We start from the raw sequence: 20,129 nt of genomic DNA, 5'->3' as shown, positions 1-20,129 counted from the left end.
GACCTTTAGTTGGTATGCCTCTTTTTCTGTGTAATGCCTTTCTTTGTGCTTCATAACATTGACGTTTTAAAAGAATGCATTTAGGGAAGGTTCCTTGAGGTATGTTTGTTTCTTTCCTTGAAATTAGATACGGAAGGTTCCTCAGGCTATGTTTGTCTATTTCCTCGAGACTAGATTCAGGGTATGCAGTCCCAGCTTGTGGACGTGACCACAAGTGATTTTTACTTCCCATGCGTCATGTCAGAGGCACATGGCGCCTGTGCTCCTCATTGGTGGTGGTGACTTTGATCCACACAGTGTAGTTCCTTATTTTCCCTCTTGCAACTAGTAAGCAATCTGTGTGAAAACACTGTTTTTTACTTTTTTCTAATTAAATTATCTTTGTAGCCCTAACCAGTTTGGCTCAGTGGATAGAGCGTCGGCCTGCGGACTCAAGGGTCCCAGTTTCGATTCCGGTCAAGGGCACATACCTAGTAGGGAGTGTGCAGGAGGCAACTGATCGATGTTTCTCTCTCATCAATGTTTCTAACTCTCTATCCCTCTCCTTTCCTCTCTGTAAAAAATCAATAAAATATATTTAAAAAAATAAATAAATAAAATAAATTATCTTTGTAGAAAATTTAAAAAGACTGTAGGTAAGCCAAAAGTTAGGGAAAAATTGACTTGTAAACTTGGAGATAGTCACAATTCAGTGCATGCTTGTTATATGCTACTAGAGGCCTGGTGCACGAAATCGTGCACTGGGGGGCGGGGGGCGTCCCTCAGCCCAGCCTGCACCCTTTTGCAGTCCCGGAGCCCTCAGGGGATGCCCGACTGACGGCTTAGGTCTGCTCCCTGCCACTGCTGCTGCACTCACCAGCTGTGAGCCTGGCTTCTGGCTGAGCAGCGCTCCCCCTGTGGGAATGCACTGACCACCAGGAGGCAGCTCCTGCATTGAGCATCTGCCCCTGGTGGTCAGTGTGCATCATAGTGACTGGTCATTCCGCTGTTTGGTCGATTTGCATATTAGCCTTTTATTATATAGGATAACATGCTGTGCTATATCTATACTAGTGATGATAGCCAAAGAGTATCATACCTTTCGTACTGTTTGAAAAATTGCCTTATTCATTTAGCAGTACATTGTGACCATTTTCCCTTGCATGACTGAGTTTTGTTTCTGTGATCTTCTAGTGGTTGCCTAGTGTTCTACTGTATATAATCCTTTACCTGTGGATTATTCTGTAATGTTCCGTTTAGACTCATCTCTTGGATGTCAGGGCTCTTTGATTGCCCTTCTCTCTAGGCTCTTTTCTCTTGCAGCTTTAAGAGAGGTACTGCTGTGCTGTTACCTCACCTGAAATCTTGGCTCCGATCTTGAAGTCCTGACATCTGTCTTGCCCCTATTAGCATTGACCTACGGTGCTGTTTTTCTGTTCCACTGTCCAATATAATAAAAGGCAAATAGACTGAACAGCGGAACGACTGGTCGCTTTGACATGCACTGACCACCAGGGGGCCGACGCTCAATGTAGGAACTGCCCCCTGGTGGTCAGTGAGATCCCACAGTGGGAGCACCACTCAGCCAGAAGCCAGGGCTCATGGCTGGCGAGGGCAGCAGTGGTAGCGGGAGCCTCTCTCACCTCTGCAGCAGCGCTAAGGAGCAGCAAGTAGGCAGGCAGACATCCCCCAAGGGCTTCCCAACTGTGAGAGGGCGCAGGCCAGGCAGAGAGGACCCCTCCTCCGAGTGCATGAATTTTGTGCACTGGGCCTCTAGTTTGATATTAACAGGCTGAGTTCCTTTCTCTGACCATTCCTGGGCCTTCAGTGGCACACCTTTGCTAAATATATAAATCTCTTTCTGATTCAGTTCAATAGTTTTCATGTTTTAATTGCTAATATCGTTCAGTATGTTCAGAATTTGGTTTTTGTTGTTTTATTTCAAATATATAGGATTATGAGTTAAATGAATACCCTTATGGGCTAGTGTTCTGAGTGGAGCACGCACAGACACACACATACACACACACAAAACACACAAAACAAAACAAATGTTTGGAGCACAGTTTATCTTTTTGCTTGGAACTTCCTGTTATCTGAATTTCTGGTTACCTGCATTTCTATTTTGGGTGAGGTCACACAGGAGATCGCAGCTCTTGTGTATTAGAATCACCTGTGAAATTATCTTCAGCAAACTTCTGTGCTGGAGATGGAATATAACCTTCAAAGGCATCATTTAATAGATTTCCCACTGTTTAATATTTAGTGACTTGAAAGTCTCTCTTCCACTATAAGTATTTACGTAGGCCATTAGGTACATGGAAATATAACAATCTGTGTAGATGTGAGCCAGTTTATAAATGGATTACCTCATCACTTCTACAGTTTAATACAAATGCAACAAAACTGTATCTGAAAGACTTATGTGCAGAGTCTCTATTGATTAAGGTAACAACACTTTTAATCCAAGTGAATTTTTTAAAAGTAGCTTCACTATTTTAAAGCTTTTCTCTACTTTCAGAAATAATGTCTGCTATTTTTATAGATGGCGAGGTTTTTAAATGGACCAGTTTCTTTTCATTGGCCTTAATATAAGCATTCTACTTCAGGTGGTGTTATTAAGGTGGCATGTGATGTGAAAACTTTCTGCTATCCTTATCTTTCTTCTTCTAATTTAAGGTCTTAGCTTATTTTATTTTGGAAATCATCTTACACACACATCCTTGAATATGTAACTAAAATATTTAGAAATAAAATATATGTCTGGAAACTATATATTAGATATTTAACTTTAGACTATAATTTGTTAAGTGATCTAGTAAGCAGTCTTGCTGGAATATAATTTATTTAGTTCTTTTGATCTGAGACTTCTAAATATGTAGGTTAATTTGGACATTATCAATTTTTTTCTTCTTTTGCAACCTGAGTAGTATGTGAAATTGCTAAACCTGTCATTGTGTTTGGCTTATAGCAGGGGTGGGCAAACTTTTTGACTCGAGGGCCACAATGGGTTCTTAAATTGGACCGGAGGGCCAGAACAAAAGCATGGATGGAGTGTTTGTGTGAACTAAAATAAATTCAAAGTAAACATCATAACATAAAAGGGTACGGTCTTTTTTTTTCCAATAGTTTTATTCATTTCAAACGGGCCGGATCCGGCCCGCGGGCCGTAGTTTGCCCACGGCTGGCTTACAGTGTTGAAGTTTCTCAGACCTTGTCTTTTTAGTTTCAGGTTGTAAGTTACTGTTGTTTGAAAAATGATTGCTAGCCTTTAAGAATTAAGTGAAGTTTAAAGAATTTTTTATTTACTTAAATACTGTACTACTAAGGGTACGTGGAATATTTTCAAGTTGTGTACTTTTGAATAAATCCACAAAATAATATAACATTTATGTTTAATCTACATTTAGAAAATAGTTAACATGCAAAGTGTTATCTCTCTTAAGGGACCTCTCATTATTAAATCCAATGATTCGGTATTGCAAACTATTTGTACATTTATCTCCTTGTCCTGAGAGATACAATTATTATCAGGTAACATGTTTACTCATTTAGGACTTCTTTTTAAAAAATGAATACTTTTTAAAGTAAAAACATTTTTGGATTATTTAGTAAATTTTCAGTATACTTCAGTAAATCTTAAAATATACTTTCAAAATGCTTAATTTAGAGGAATAGTTTACTTGCCTTTTTAATCCATTAATTGATGTTGGAATTTTCACATGCTTCTGGAATTTAGAAGTAGAAGAGGTCTGTCTTCTCTTTTCCTTTTTCTTTTTTTTTTTTTTCTTTTTTTTAAATCACATCATTGATAGATGGACTTAAATATTAGCAAAGTTCTTTGCCCCAGGCCTTACAGCTGGCTGGTAGTGCCTAGGCTAGGATTTGGACCCAGGATTTCTGACTCTAAAATTTGTGTTCTTTCCATTATAGTATACCATTTCTAGAAGCATTGATTTTGTCTTTCTATATGATTTCATTTCTCTCAAACTCTCTCCGAGGTACATTTTATCATCTCTTACCTATAAATGAATAAACCAAAGTTCAGAGATTAAATAATTTACCCAACATAACACACCTGTTTAAAGTCCTAGACGGAGTATTTCCTGTCTCATGCTTTCCCCACTGATCTCCTTCCTGTACCCCTTGGCCGAAGTTTGGATGGGGGAGGGGAAGGTGGGATCGTGGGGTTCTGTCTTGTTTTTGTTTTCATTTAAGTATCATCTAAGTGAAATTGCCATTTCTATAGAATTAGGGATTCTGAATTGGAAGCTGGTGGTGGTAGGATGATCTGACTGGAGTTGAGATAGAATGTGACCATGGTAGGCTTTGTACAACTAAAGACTAGAAGAGGGTTCTGGAGAGCAGAGATTGGAGAAGCGTGGGTGGGAAAGGGGCCTGCTCACCACTTCAGATACTTTGTTGTTTTAAAAGCCCAGTGGCGTGCCCCTGGCACATTAAACGTTGGAATACTGGTTTTCATTTCCTAAAGCCATTGCCCTACTCAGAAACCTTTAATGATTCCTAGTGCCAGACCCTTTCAGTCTAAATTCCGCCATGTGACAGATGAAACCCTTCATGATCTGTTGCTTCTTTGACCCTCTCAGAAAGGGTCTCCAGAGCTCCATACTGCACCTCCTTGGGACTATCTTTACTTTTAAATGTGTGCTCTTGTTTATAGTGTTTTTACTTCTCCTTTCTTCTTGACCTTCAACTTGTCTTTCTTTATAAACCTAAACATCATTTCTTCCTGCAGAAATCATGTGACTGTTGAAGCTGAATCAGTGTAATGGATTGTAGTATTCTGCGTTTGGGGTTTTTTTCTTGTTTCCTGCTCTTTCTCCCTCTAGCCATATAACGAACTGAGTAGGAACAACCTTTTCTATTTCCCTCCTTTTTTCATTTCTTCCTCCTCCCCCTTTCCCTTTCTCTTACCCTCTCCTCCCATCCCCACTCCCCATTCTGTCCTGTTTTTTGTTTTTTTCTTATCTGTTTATCCATCTGTCCGGTCTTGTTTTTCTCTTCATCTGTCCTCTTATCCTCCCTTCCAGCTGCTTAGCACTGTGAACTAATTTTGTAGTAAATTCTTTCTTTGTTTAAAATACCTTTATTTTACTTTATCTTGAATGAGAATTCAGCTGGGTATGGAATTCTAGGTTATTTTCTCTTAGCACTTTGAAGATATTTTATTTTCTTCCATGTCTTTTGGTACTGTAGAAGCTTTCCATTTAACTTTGTTCCTCTGTAAGCAAAGTGCCTATTCTGCTTGCTTTTTAAACAGTTTAAAGTGATACACACACACACACATATATAACTTTTTAAATTTTATTATCCTGCTCAAGGCTTGTGATTCCTGAATATGAAGGTATATGTCTTTCTCATGTTCTGGAAACTTCTCAGCCTTTATTTCTTTAAAGAGTGCCTTTCATTATCTCTCTTTCTCTTGGAACTACTCTTAGGCTGTTACATTTTATTATTCTATTTTTTTCTTTTCACAGTTTTCCATTTCATTAACTCTTTGTGCAGAATTTTTGCATAATTTTATTTTTCTACTAGAGGCCGAGTGTACAACATTTGTGCACTGGCGGGGGTGGGGGGTCTCTCAGCCCTGCCTGTGCCCTCTTGCATTGTGGAATCCCTCAAGGGATGTCCACCTGCCAGACATCCCCCGAGGGGTCCTTAGTGCTGCTGCAGAGGTGGGAGAGGCTCCCACCACCGCCGCTGCACTCGCCAGCCATGAGCCCGGCTTCTGGCTGAGTGGTGCTCCCCCTGTGGGAGTGTACTGACCACCTGCATTGAGCATCTTCCCCCTGGTGGTCAGTGCACATCATAGCGACCGGTTGTTCCACTGTCCAGTCAATTTGCATTTTAGGGTTTTATTATACAGGATTCTACTTCACAAATTCTCTCTTCAGTTGTTTAATCTGATGCTTACTTCTCCAATGACCTTTTTTTCTTTTTAAAAAATATTTGGTTTTCTTACAGATGTTTGTCTTTTTCAGTGTCTCCTTTTAAGGGTGCTGATTTTAATCTTCCTCTTTGAAAGCCTTGTATCTAATAATTTCTCATCTAAAGTTCTCAAGTGATAATCCTAATAATAGATGAATTTCCTGCTTTTACTTGTAGTGGGATTGTTTGTTTATAGAATTGGTAAATGTTTATTCTGATCTGGCCACTGGGGCTTTATCTGTGAAAATCCCACATTGCCTGGTTTAAAAGAATGTCCCTCCCCCATATTTTTGTTGCTTTCATCTGCCTTGGGTTTTGGGAGTCCCATTGTCTTGTGAACATACTAAATGTGAATTTCTTGTCTTGAGGATCTTGGACCATGCTGGTAGTATAAATTCAAATTCCATGTCTGTGCTGAAGCATGTCTAAGATTACACATTTGTAGACAAATTTATAGATGCCCTTCACCAGCCTCTGTGTGAAGCCCAAGCCAAGACATGTAAGTTTCCTTATCTTCCTGTACCAGGATCCATTTTTTAAGAATAGACTATCATATCACTGATAGAGGTAGACTATCAGTCTCTGGTTTTAGTCTAGGTAAAGATGTGGGAATGGGGTAGGAAGAGAATGTATGAGTCTCAATTCCATTATCTTCTCTTGGTTTTTCTTTGCTATCCTACCGGTGTCAAAAATCAAGCCCACATTCTGAATTTCTTTATTTTTACTGATTTTGAGAGGGAGAGGGCGAGAGAGAGAGAAACATGGATCAGCTGCCTCCTGCATGCTCCCTACTGGGGATCGAGCCAGCAACTCAGGCATGTGCTCTGACCAGGAAATGAACCAGTGACCTCTCGGTACACAGGACGACACTCAACCAACTGAGCCACACCAGTCAAGATTTCTTGTATGTTTTTGTCAGCCATGGTGCTGGAAATCGAGCTCTTAGTAATATTCTTTTAAATATAGTATTTAAACATAGTATAGTATTGTGTGTATTGATTATTTTATTGCCATTTTCCTTATATTCTTATTGTTAATCAGGCGTTCATATAATGACTGCTTTGTTCAGTCATTCACTCATTCTTTCAACAGATACTTATTAAATTTGAGGTCAAGAATTGTGTTTATGTGCCTGAATAAAAAATGGTGTGTTTTTTTTCCTTGTGTTTTGTTATAAATATGAGTTTTTAAGAAGATCCTATATAATAAAGAGGTAATATGCAAATTGACCATCACTCCAACACAAGATGGCTGCCCCCATGTGGACTAATATACCATTTTCTTAGATCAACAATGTTAAGGAGGCCATGCAAGTTTAGCTGTCACATGTGCTGAAGTGAGCGAGCCTTTATACTATGATATATATAGGCCATTTAAATCTTTGGGCCTTCTATGAGTGTCATATAAAATGTATCCTTAATGTTTTATTAATAATTTTAAAGGAAAGCAAGCTTTGAAATAACTTTGATATACATACTGAATTATAAATACAGTGTTTTAATCTTACCTATGACTTTTTTTTCACAAAACTTATAAAAATATAACAAGAAGTTTTAGTTTCTGTTGGACCTGTCACGCCTACTTTCATGTTTATTTATAATTGTCCACTTGAATTATTTTTTTTAATCCTCACCCAGGAAGGTCTTGAAGCATATAATAAAAAAATAAACTGTCTTTTAGGAATTACAGTGTTTTTATGGTATTATATGAGGCTTTGTTGTCCTTAAACAGTATTAAATATTGTTGACATGTAGTACATTTGTAAACAGTTATGAATAGGATATTCTTTGAGGTATGCTTTGCTGTACTTTTTTTTTTTTTTTTAATAAAAACATAATTGATTTTAATATGACTTTAATTCTTGAGGAATAATATGAATGACATTTTATTTAAAAGCAGGTCAAGAAAACTTGAATCTTGATAGAAATAGATCATCAATCTCTCTGGCCTTCCTATTATAGTTCACAACTGTATTAATGTTAATTCTTGGTCTATATTACCTAGTTTTCAGTAAGTAGTGGTAATAAAATTTATATATTTGATATAAAGTAGATTAAGAATACATTCCCTAATTAAATTAAAATATTTTTCTTAACACTAGGGGGCACTATTGATACATGAATTCATATCTAAATCTTTATGCATAGAATGTAGAATAAAGTGAAATTATTGGAAAATATTTCATTACAAACTGAGTGTTGCCTTCAGACAGAATTTGGATTTTTAAGGATAGTAAAGCTTATAAAATGAATTACTGTGGATTGGAGAAAGTTACTCTGTGCTATTCATTTTCACATTGATTTTCTAAATGAATTCTAAATGGTTTTAAATCATTATTTCTTTTTTAAAAATATACTCTTATTGATTTCAGAGAGGAAGAGAGAAGGAGAGATAGGTAGAAACAATAATAAGAGAGAATTATTGATTAGCTGCCTCCTGCATGCCCCATGCTGTGGGGATCAAGCCTACAACCGGGCATGTGCCCTGACCAGGAATCGGATTATGACCTCCTGGTTTATAGGTCAACGCTCAACCACTGAGCCATGCTGGCTGGGCTAAAAACCATTATTTCTGATACACTTTTCATTTAAAAAAATTCTAGCACAATGTTTTGCTCTTAGCTGATATTGAGAATATATCTAAAGAAATGAAAATAAACTTAAGATGTGACTAAGGGTGCTGTCAGTAGTAATAATTTTTAAGCATTCAAGTGTCAGCAGTTAGACTTTTAGTGATGTCCACCAACAGATATTTTGCTGGAGGCATATTTCTAAGGTTTTTGTCTTCTTTAATTAGAAGGCTCCATTAAATGTGAGCTTTATGTAGCTTAAGCAGGTAGTAGACAAAATATGCATCATTATAATATTGCACTTAACCTTGTGTCAGCACTGTTTTATTAATTCATTCTCCTCAGCACAACTCTGTGAAGTAAGTACTCATTGTCAAATCTGTTTTGTATGTAAGGAAAGTGAGCATGAAGTCCAACAGTGCACAAGCTTAAGCAGTCTGTTCTAGTCTGTGCTTCTGGAATCACTGTCCTGCAGAGAGAGGAAACTTAGCATCAAAAGAATTGTTACTGATATTTCAAACTTTTTAAAGTGGACATAGTTTAAAGTACCTAATTTATAGACATTTAGCATTTCTCTTATGAAAAACATCAGAGAACTGAGTGGGAGAGGCCTGGCCAGTGTTGTGTTCAGTGGTTAGAGCTTCGGCCTGAGGGGTTCAATTCCCAGTCAAGGGCACATATTTGGGTTGCAGGATTGATCTCCTTCTCTCCCTTCCTTCCTTTTCCACTCCCTCTCCCTCTCCCTTCACCTTTATCCCCCTCCCTCCCTTATTCTGTCTCTAAAAATCAATGGAAAAAATACCCTCGGGTAAGGATTAACCAAAAAATAAATAACTGAATGGGAGAATATATTTGCCAGTGATATATCTGATAAAGGGTTAATATCCAAAATTTATAAAGAAATCATACAACTCAACACCAAAAAAACCCAAACAATCCATTTAAAAAATTGGCAGACCTTAATAGACACTTCTCTAAGGAGGACATACAGATGGCCAAGAGACATATAAAAAGATATTCAGTGTCACTAATCATAAGAGAGATGCAAATTAAAACCACAATGAGCCCTGGCTGGTGTTTCTCAGTGGTTAGAGCATCAGTCTTCACACCCAAGGATTCAATTCTTCGTCAGGGGCATGTACCTAGTTTCAGGTTCAATTCCTGACCCCTTGGAGCTCATGCAGCAGGCAACCAGTCAATGTGTATCTCTCACATTGATATGTGTATCTGTCACCTCTCTCTCTCTCTCTCTCTCTCTCTCTCTTCCTCCCTCTCCCTCCTCTCCCTCCCTTCATCCAACCCTACTTCCACTCTCTCTAAAAGCAATGGAAAAAATATCTTCCAGTGAATATTAATTTTTAAAAAATCCCACAGTGAGGTATCACCTCACATTATCATAATGGCTATCATCATTAAATCAACAAACAACAAATGCTGGGGAGGATGTGGAGAAAAGGGAACCCCCATGCACTGTTGGTGAGAATGCACATTGGTGCAGCCACTGTGGAAAACAGGATGGAAGGTCCTTAAAAATTAAAAATGGAACTGCCTGTGACTCAGCAATTCCACTTCTGGGTATATATCCAAATAAACCCAAAACACTAATTCAAAAGAATAGATCTACCCCTATGTCAGCCGTGGGCAAACTACGGCCCGCAGGCCAGATCCGGCCTGTTTGAAATTAATAAAACTAAAAAAAAAAAAAAGACCGTACCCTTTTATGTAATGATGTTTACTTTGAATTTATATTAGTTCACACAAACACTCCATCCATGCTTTTGTTCCGGCCCTCCGGTCCAGTTTAAGAACCCATTGTGGCCCTTGAGTCAAAAAGTTTGCCCACCCCTGCATTCATTGCAGCATTATTTACAATAGCCAAAATATGAGAGCAACCCAAGTGCCCATCAATGGATGAGTGGATAAAAAAGCTATGGTATATATATGTATATGTATATGTATATGTATATATATATATACACAATGGAATATTACTTGGCTGTAAAAAAGAATAAAATCTTACCATTTGTGACAGCATGGATAGACCTAGAGGTCTATGTGCTAAGTGCAATAAGTCAGTCGGAGAAAGACAAATACCATATGATTTCACTTATACATGGCATCTAAAAAAATAAACAGAAACAGACTCATAGATACAGAGAACAGACTGGTGGTTGCCAGAGGAGAGGGGGGATGGGGGACTGGGTGAAAATAGTGAAGGGTTTAAGATATACAAATTGGTAGTTACAAAACAATCATGGAGATGTAAAGTACAACATAGGGAATATAGTCAATACTGGTGACCCAGTGCACGGATTCGTGCACATTGAAAGGAAATTAATTAGAAGGTGGCTGGCAGGGCGGGACTGGGCAAGACAAGCTAGATGTGCCCTAGAGCCAACCTCCCGTGGTCCCTCCCTGGCCAGCAACACCTGGGGTGGCGCTGTGGCTCGAAGGGCATCTGCGGAGTGAGTGGGGTCCCTCTGGCAGGTGGGGTCCCTCGGCCTGGCCTGCGGGGATTGGACAGAAACCAGCTCTCTGACATCCCCCAAGGGGTCCCGACGTGCAAGAGGGCACTCTGCAAAGTTGCTGTGATGCAGGCTGTAGAATGCAAATGCAAGTGTGCAGTAAACCAGATTCGGGGCAACAGTGCCCCAGCAACAACATAACCTATGGCCGAAGGTGGAATCGTGTGGCCCCACAAGGAATCGGGCTCCCTCCTCTCTGGTTTCGGGGTGCGTCACCGAGAACCACTGCTTCCAAGTCATGGCAGCTCCTGCGTTGAGCATGTGCCCCCTGGTGGTCAGTGTGTGCCATAGTGATCGATCAGATGGACACTTAGTATATTAGCCATATCCTATCTAATAAAAGAGAAACATGGTAATTAGCGTACGACCGCTACCCTTCCCATTGGCTAATCAGGGCGATATGCAAATTAACTGCCAGCCAAGATGGCGGCCAGCAGCCAGGCAGCTTGAAACTAACATGAGGCTTGCTTGCTTCAGTGATGGAGGAAACCAACGTTACCTGCCTGCCTTGCCGGCCTCTGAGCCTGCAGTTTGAAACATTGTAACAAATATAGAAGCTAAACAAAACCCCAGAAACCTGCTTTTAGCGAGCCGGGATCTCAGAGCTGGAGTTATACATTGTTTCGATTATAGAAACCAAACAAACCAGATACCTGCTCTCAGCAGCAGAGGCCTCAGAGCTTGAGCCAGAGCTAAAGCTGTCCCAAAATAAAGAAAAAAAAGGAGCAGTTGGGAGCTTCAGCCCCCAGCCCCTCACCCAGGCTGGCCAGGCACCCCAGTGGGGACCCCCACCATGAAGGGTGTGTGACCAGCTGCAAACAGCCATCATCCCCTCACCCAGGCTGGCCAGGCACCCCAGTGGGGACCCCTAACCTGAAGGGTGTGTGACCAGCTGCAAACAGCCATCATCCCCTCATCCAGGCTGGCCAGGCACCCCAATGGGGACCCCCACCCTGATCCAGGACACCCTTCAGGGCAAACCAGCCGGCCCCCAATCGTGCACCAGGCCTTTATCCTATATAGTAAAAGGGTAATATGCCTCCCAGCACCGGGATCAGCGGAGCCGTGAGGCCTCCCAGCACCGGGATCAGTGGAGCTGAGAGGCCTCCTGGTATTGGGATCAGTGAGACAGGGGGCAGCACCCAAACCCCCTGATTGCCCTGCGGCTCTGTGTGTGACAGGGGGCGGGGCCACAACCTCCCTATCCACCCTGCTCTGTTCGTGACGGGAAGGCGCCCCAACCCCCTGATCGGCCCTGCTCTGTGGGTGATAGAGGGCGGCGCCCCAACCCCCTCCTCCCCTCACGGGCCCTGCTCTGTGTGTGATGGGGTAGAGCCATAACCTCCCCATCGGCCCTGTCCTGAGTGTGACAGTGGCGGCGCCCCAACCCCCTGATCGGCCCTGCTCTGTGGGTGATAGAGGGCGGCGCCCCAACCCCCTGATCCGTCCTGCTCTGTGTGTGATGGGGCGGTGCCCCAACTCCCCTATCGGCCCTACTCTGTGTGTGGCAGAGGGGAGCTCCCCAACCCCCCTGATGGGCCCTGCTCTGTGCGTGACAGGTGGGAGCTCCCCAACCTCCTGATCGACCCTGCGCTGTGCGTGACAGGGTAAGGAGCCCCAACCCCCCTGATGGGCCCTGCTCTGTGCGTGACAGGGCGCAGCGCTCCAACCCCCGGATTGGCCCTGCTCTGTGCGTGACAGGGGTTGGCGCCGCAACCTCCCCATCAACCCTGCCTTGAGTGTGACGGGGTGGTGCCCCAACCCCCCAATCGGCCCTACCCTGAGCATGACTGAGGGTGGCATTGCAACCTCCCAATCCGCCCTGCTCTGTGCATGACAGGGGGCGGTGCCCCAACTCCCCAATCGGCCCTGCTCTGAGCCCGACCAGTGGCTGCACCTAGGGATTGGGCCTGCCCCCTGCCACCCGGGAGCAGGCCTAAGCCAGCAGGGCGTTATCTCTCAAGGGGTCCCAGACTGCGAGAGGGCACAGGCCGGGCTGAGGGACCCCCCCTTCCCCCCGAGTGCACAAATTTTTGTGCACCGGGCCTCTAGTATGTGTGTGTGTGTGTGTGTGTGTGTGTGTGTGTGTATTTTAGTGCAATAACTATGTGTGGTGCCAGGTGAGCACTGGAAGTATCTGGGGTACCACTTTGTAAAGTATATGATTGTCTAACCACTATGATGTACACCTGAAACAATCCTATATAATAAAAGAGAAACATGTAAATTGACCATCCCTCTGTGACACTCACCAGCCAATCAGGAGTGAGTATGCAAATTAACCCAACAAAGATGGCAGGTTAATTTGCATACACAGGCACTGGGTGGAGAGCAGAGCGGGAGAGCCGGAGGCTTGTGGGGATGTGGCTCCCTCGGTTGCTCCCAGCAGCACGGGGAGCACCAGGAATGCTGGGAATCGTAGTTTTGGTGGCAGATGGCTCTCCTAGACACTAGAGCAAAGTGAGCCTGGAGCAAGTTACTGTTGCGATGGGGGATGGAGGGAAAGCAAAGGTGAGAGACGTAAGTAAAATCAGAGTGTCTAGGAAAAATTAAAGGGAAGATATCCTAAAACTTCCAGGAAATCTCCACCAATGAAGCAAAGGAAAAAAAATGCCTCTATTATTCTGTGAGCAACAAACCAAACTGGGTTGGGGGTCTCAGACAATTCACTCATATGATTGCAAAGACAGACAGAAACTCCCGGATTGGAGAGGGCTCCCCTGAGGGCTCCCAGATTGGAGAGGGTGCAGGTTGGACTGAGGGACCCCCTCATCCCCCAGTGCACGAATGTCATGCACCGGGCCTCTAGTACATAATAATACTAGATGTAAACTGTAATTGAACAATAAAATTAAAAAATGAACGAAAACCATCATAGAAATTTATAGTTGGAAAGGAAACTTAAGGCCCATTTACTCCTTTAATTTTCAGAGAGGAAGAAATTCTGCCCTAGATAGTTGAAGCTATTTGTGGAAAGGGATTATTTACCTCAGTCAGGTAAATATTCTGACTTCCAGTGAAGTGGACAGAAATGCAGTGTTGTGGAGAGACTATTTGACCAGAATTTTAGATCGCTTGAATTTTATTCTTGGCTGCTCATTTACCATCCTCTGTCCTCAGAGGCTGCTTCTAATTAATATCTTCCTTAATTGGTCTTATTGGTAGTTGTGAAGATAAGTGAGACAGTGGATTGAAGATATTCAATAAACTTTAATACCCTATACAAATAAATACATATTGTGGTATTTTTATTACACATTCCATAGTACTTTATTTATTTGTAATATCTTTGTAAACTAGATTATCAGCCACGGTAAACTTACTCATTGTTGATTTAAGAATGTCATTTAGAACTCTAAAAATTTATTGTTAGGCTATGTGTTACTCTGCCACGTGTTTTTTTATACTTTATTTACTTAAAAGTAAAAAATTTTGAATTTTTCTCACAATAAGTGAAAAATTGCACTTCTGCTTTGATGATGAAGAACCATAAAGTAACATGCATTGAACACTGTCCGTTTGGTGTTTCTGATCATGTGAAAATAGCATATAGGATTGTCCTCAAACTGGCTTCAGTGATTTAACTGAATAAGAAAGAATTCGGTAAAGTTGAAAAAATGTCTTTCTTGACATGGTGATAGGCATTGATTTGGTTTCTTAAACTTTCAGTAATAATTAAACACACATTTAAAATTTTGTTTCTTTTTTACAGGAATAATAATGTATTTGTGGCCTTGGACGTGAAGCAGTCAGTCAGTCTTCTGTGCTGTTAACATAGCATCAGGACTGATGTTGTGGGAAGCATGGACCTACTGAACGGGCAGGCAAGCAGTGTTAATGTTGCTGCTACTGCTTCGGAGGTAAGACACTGAAGAAGTTGCCTTGTAAAGTTTCTTACCTGGCATTCTAACTTTTCAAGTATTATCGTTGCTCACAGATATAAATCAGAACTTGAAAAAGGGCTAAAATTTTTTTAGTTTAAAAACCAAACGTTTTAATTGTGCCATTTAGATGTTCACTGTGCATCTTAGAAACAGCTAATCCTTATCTACTTAAAATGCTTGACAGATAATGATTACTTAAAATCCTTTCTTGGGTTTAGTTTTATAGGACACCTAGAATTTCTTTTATGGGTGTTTTTATATGCCATGAACCTTGAGGGCAATAGTAAAGTGGAACAAATAAAGATTCCTTTATTTGGAATTGTACGTATAACTTTTGGTCACTATCTAGATCCCTTGATTCCAAGCCCATTGAAGGAGATTATAGAGCCATGAGGCTGGATTAGGCAGGGCTACTCTGGTGATGTAGCTTAGAGTGTTAAGGATGGAGATGAAGATGGAACCAGTGCTCACCTCTCTAGTTAATAGCTCAATTTATTTTTGCCTCACCTTTTTTTTCTCTTTTGTCTATAAATCTAGGGTACTTGCCTGCTTTCCTTAATTACTTTAGCATCCAGCTCCTGTGCTCTTTATTTTTCTCTTATTATATAGCTTGAGAATAATGGCCTCAAATTTGGCCTCAAATTTCTTTAATAACTTCATTTTGCCCCAAACCATTATTTGGGTCTTGCTATTATTGAAATTATTCTAAGCATGTATTTATTATTTGTCTTATAAAAATAATTTCCATATTTTTATTTCTAGCTCTGGCTTCCCTCATAAATTTTATTAAACATTTCTGAAGGACCAGACATTTTAATTGCAAAATGAACAGAATCAAGTTACTGCTGCACAACCTGTAAAGAAAATAGTCCATCCCCTCTCTCTGACTCCTGTTAATAGCATCTCCATCTCTATAGCCATCTAAGTTTGAATTTTTAGATTTCTCATTAACTTGCTTCCCCTTTGCCCATCACAATTAACTGCAAAACCGAAGTTAACTGTCTTCTGTAATGTAATCCTGGAAGTACCATCCTTTCATCTCTGCTTATTCTGTTGGTTAGAAACAGGTCATAGGTCTTGCTCCCACTCAAGTTGAGAAGATTACACAATAAAGAGAGAAATCCTTGGCAGATGCCTGACAGTCTATCCCCCACACTTTATCTCTAGGGTCCAGTCCTTTCCTCCTTATTTCTGCTAGCACTGTCTTCGTTTGGTCATTTATTATTTCTTGTCTGAATTATTGCAACAGCTTTTTAGTTTGATCTTGTACTTCTACTAAGATGGGTTTGGTCCATTTGTCTGCAGTTCAGTTTTAGTATTCTTAAAATATAGCTGTTAAACTTTATTGTACCCCCAAACTATTTGTGGTTCCTCATTGCCTAATTAAATACAAATGACCCTCAGCCTTGCATTCAAGACTTTTCTCAAAATGGCCCTAAATTTGTTCTCTAATGGATTTAACTGCTGCTAATCCTCTATAAAATGAAATTTATAGTCTCATGAAAGAATATATATAAACCTTAGTTTTTCCTACTTCTGTTTATACCTGCCTATGTCATTTTTTTACCTGGAATTTCTTTTCTCCTTCTGATATGTCCCTCCTTCTCACTACACAAAAAATACATTTTGTCTGTCTTTCAAAACCTGTTTCAAATGCTATACTTTCAGGAAAGTCTTTTCCTGATCCCTTAAACAGATGGGAGCTTTTTTATTTTTGAAACTATCACTTAAAAAAAAATACTTTTTAATAATTTTTTCACAAATTTATACATAGCTTTTCTTCCTCAGGGATTATATGTTTATGTATGTTTGTATTATTAATGTGTTTATTTGGTATATTTATAACCATATTACTTTAATACATTAAGTATATGTGTATATGTATAGTATATTAATAACTATATATCCTGAAACATTTGTCTAGTATTACATGAAGCAGTACACAATTATTTGTTAAATAAAATAGATCATTTCACTTATATACAAAATTTTGTTGACTTTCCTAAAAGTGAATGAATTACATCAGGCTTCAGATATAAAAATAGTTTTCACCTTCTCTTAAAGTACAGATCTAGTAATATATTAAAATGCAGATTTCTCATAAATATGATAAGCTTACAGAATGAACAAGATACTTCTCTGGGTGATTGACTTCTTCTTTCTCAGTAACTTTACTCTTTTTAAAAAAAATTTATCTTGATTGTTGAAAGTATTACATACTTTTATTCTTAACCTGAGCTCTCAAAGCTTCCAATATCAGTAGAGTTACAGTAAACTTTGTTTCAGACTTTTAGAAATGTGTACTTTGTTTAGTATTGTGTTGAATAAAGAGTTACTAACTGCTCTCTCACAGTGCATTATGCTAAGTACTGCTTAGCTTCTTATTCTCACTGTTGTATTTTCTGATATTGGAGAAGCAGATAGAAGCACATCCCTTGTAATTGTAAGGACAAAAGGAAAGTGATTACTCGTTTTCATGACCAGGGAAACTACCATTATGATTTGCTAGCTTGCCTTGAAGCAGTTAAAAACTTGGAAAAAATTACCATTATGTTTAATTACCAGGTTAGTACTTGACTGATGTAATTAGCTATCTAGGCAGTTACTGGATTAGTATACTGCTAAACTGAATTCTGTTTGAATGCTTAACATTATGAATAAATTTCTATATTAGTCTTAGGACATAAAATAATGTTGACATACTGTAAGCTTGTCATAGTTACAGAGATTAAACACATCAAATAAAACTATGTAGAAAAGTCATTTATGGAATGAAAAAGTGGAACATTATCCAAGCACTGTGTTACAATGCCAGAGGTGTAACATACGCATAGTGGGACTGCCAGAGGAGAAAGGGGAGCAGGAGAAATATTTGAAGTAATTATGGTTGAGAGCTTTCCAGAATTAATGATGGATCCCTTCCTTTGTAACTGTCTTGATAATTAGCTGCTCCTGAAAGGGAGGGGAAAAGTAAAAATGAGGCATAAGGACAAGTGCTCAAAATTGGTGTCTAACAGCTAATAGGCTAACATTTTATACCTTGGTAATTGAAACTTTGGTGAAATTTTTTGTGTCATTAACTGTGCCTGATTTCCTGCTTCCATTTAGTAGAGCACAATCTAAATATTGTTACAGTCGATGAAGCCCTGATTTCAGCCAAAAGATGTAGAGCACATTTGTATCATGTGGTACAAAGGAAATGGAAACTGACCAGAAGTAAGATATTCAGAGCCAAAAGCCACTTTTTGGTCTACATGTAACAATAGCAAATTCAAACATAAAATAGTAATCTTCAAGTAGAAAACACTTAAATTTGTAATATAATAGGAAGAATAGTATCAATTACAGTATCACATACATTCACTTCACAAATAGTATTGGATTATTTAATAATAGAGTTCTGAACATTTTCTTGTGGTTCATGTTATGAAAATAATCTTCCATTTTCTTCATAAAAATAAGTTTAAAAATTATAAATAGGTGTATCCTTCTCTCTAAACGTCCTTTTCAACCCATTTGAAAATCATTTAACTTATTAAAGTCTTTTATTTCTATAGAAATGATAGGCTGTCCGGGTGAGGAAACTGACAGACGACAAAAGGACTTACTCAGGAACCTAAAAACCTGAAGTTGAGATTAGGCTTCTAGTTGCCTGACCCTTTATCTGGTGTTTTTCCAGATAAGCAACACATTCTGCCCAACTTCCCAGCAGCATCTGTTAAACCACTCTACTCCGTTTCCTCAGTTTTTATTTTAAATTTTTTTTCTTTATTGATTAAGGTATTACATATGTGTCCTTATTCCCCTAGTGCCCCCCCAACGGCCCCACTCATGCCCTCACCCCCCTGCTGTCTGTGTCCATTGGTTAGGCTTATATGCATGCATACAAGTCCTTTAGTTGATCTCTCCCCCTTACCCCCACCCTCCCCTACCTTCCCTCTGAGGTTTGACAGTCTGGTCGATGCTTCTCTGTCTCTGGATCTGTTTTTGTTCATGAGTTTATGTTGTTCATTATATTCCACAAATGAGTGAGATCATGTGATATTTATCTTACTCTGACTGGCTTATTTCGCTTAGTATAATGCTCTCCAGGTCCATCCATGCTGTTGCAAATGGTAAGGTTTCCTCAGTTGTTAATGCCAATCTCGTTTCTGTGACATTAACTATGAGATAGTATTAAAATGGCTGCATTTTCTTTTACTTTAACAGAAAAGTAGCAGTTCTGAATCGTTAAGTGACAAAGGTTCTGAATTGAAGAAAAGCTTTGATGCCGTGGTATTTGATATTCTTAAGGTTACACCAGAAGAATATGCGGTAAGCCTCCCCCCTCCTTGCTCCAGTTTTTGCACATAGTTTATATATTGGTGCTATTGAGTTAGAATTTATAGGGTCAGCGGAGGTCCTGGTAAAAGTAAGTAAACAAAGCTGGGGGTGAGAATTAAAAGGGAGAGTAGCCCAAGGATGGAGCAAGCAGAGGGATGAAATGGGGAAGGTAAGAAGAGCTGTGGATATTTTTAGAGCAGCACATAAACGTTTGTTTAGCTTGGTAAGTAATAATAAGTATTTTACCTTCATGGTAATTGCTTTCGTGGTCCCTACTTGTACCACCTCCCCAAGCCAACTGTACTTTATTGACAGGTTAGGGGTATTTTTACTTTTTGGAAATTAAAAAATTGAGAAATGAAAGTTGAAGGCATTATTGCAATATTATGAAAACTACCCAGAAAAACTTTTATTTCTTAAATGACATAAATGTTTATTTATATTCTCTTTCTCCTTTAACTTATTAACAGAATATAATGATTTCCTGATATTGAACACTGCTCCATGAACCAGTAGATCTGATTTTTGGTTTTGATTTTGATTTCAAGTATAACTGTTCAAATTTTTCAAAATTATTTTTATTTTCTAACTTTACCTCATTTATCTCACAAGAAAATATGAATAGGTATGAAATAATTAGAAATACATTTATTTAATGGTACTAGGACTAAATTTTCATTTTTTTAAGTCCTTATAAATTGATATTTTCCTGGTAAAGACTTGGTTATTCAATATATTTTAGTATAGAATATCACTTTTATTTAGAATATATGCCATTATCATAGAATTCCAAAGAAGAAATTGTCTTTTTTTTTACTTTTTATTTCAGGGTCAAATAACACTAATGGATGTCCCAGTATTTAAAGCCATTCAACCAGATGTGAGTACTTTTAAAGAACT

The 20,129-nt window shown here is 39.4% G+C and overlaps 1 protein-coding gene across 10 annotated transcripts in view; it reads left to right on the top strand.

Annotated features, from left to right (window-relative positions):
• Positions 1–20,129, top strand: part of RALGPS2 (Ral GEF with PH domain and SH3 binding motif 2) — a 130,787-nt gene that overhangs the window by 25,217 nt on the left and 85,441 nt on the right. For all 10 annotated transcript variants that reach the window (XM_036342247.1, XM_036342242.1, XM_036342243.1 and 7 more), the window contains 3 exons: positions 14,735–14,882; positions 19,116–19,220; positions 20,059–20,109. In XM_036342247.1, the coding sequence (XP_036198140.1) occupies positions 14,826–14,882; positions 19,116–19,220; positions 20,059–20,109 (213 nt within the window). In that variant the 5' untranslated portion in view covers positions 14,735–14,825. The remainder of the gene's footprint in view (positions 1–14,734; positions 14,883–19,115; positions 19,221–20,058; positions 20,110–20,129) is intronic.

Source organism: Myotis myotis, unplaced genomic scaffold, assembly GCF_014108235.1.
Source record: "Myotis myotis isolate mMyoMyo1 unplaced genomic scaffold, mMyoMyo1.p scaffold_m19_p_18, whole genome shotgun sequence".
Classification (NCBI taxonomy): Eukaryota; Metazoa; Chordata; class Mammalia; order Chiroptera; family Vespertilionidae; genus Myotis; species Myotis myotis.
The sequence above is the reverse complement of the archived record's forward strand: the minus strand, read 5'-3'. Positions and strand labels throughout refer to the sequence as shown.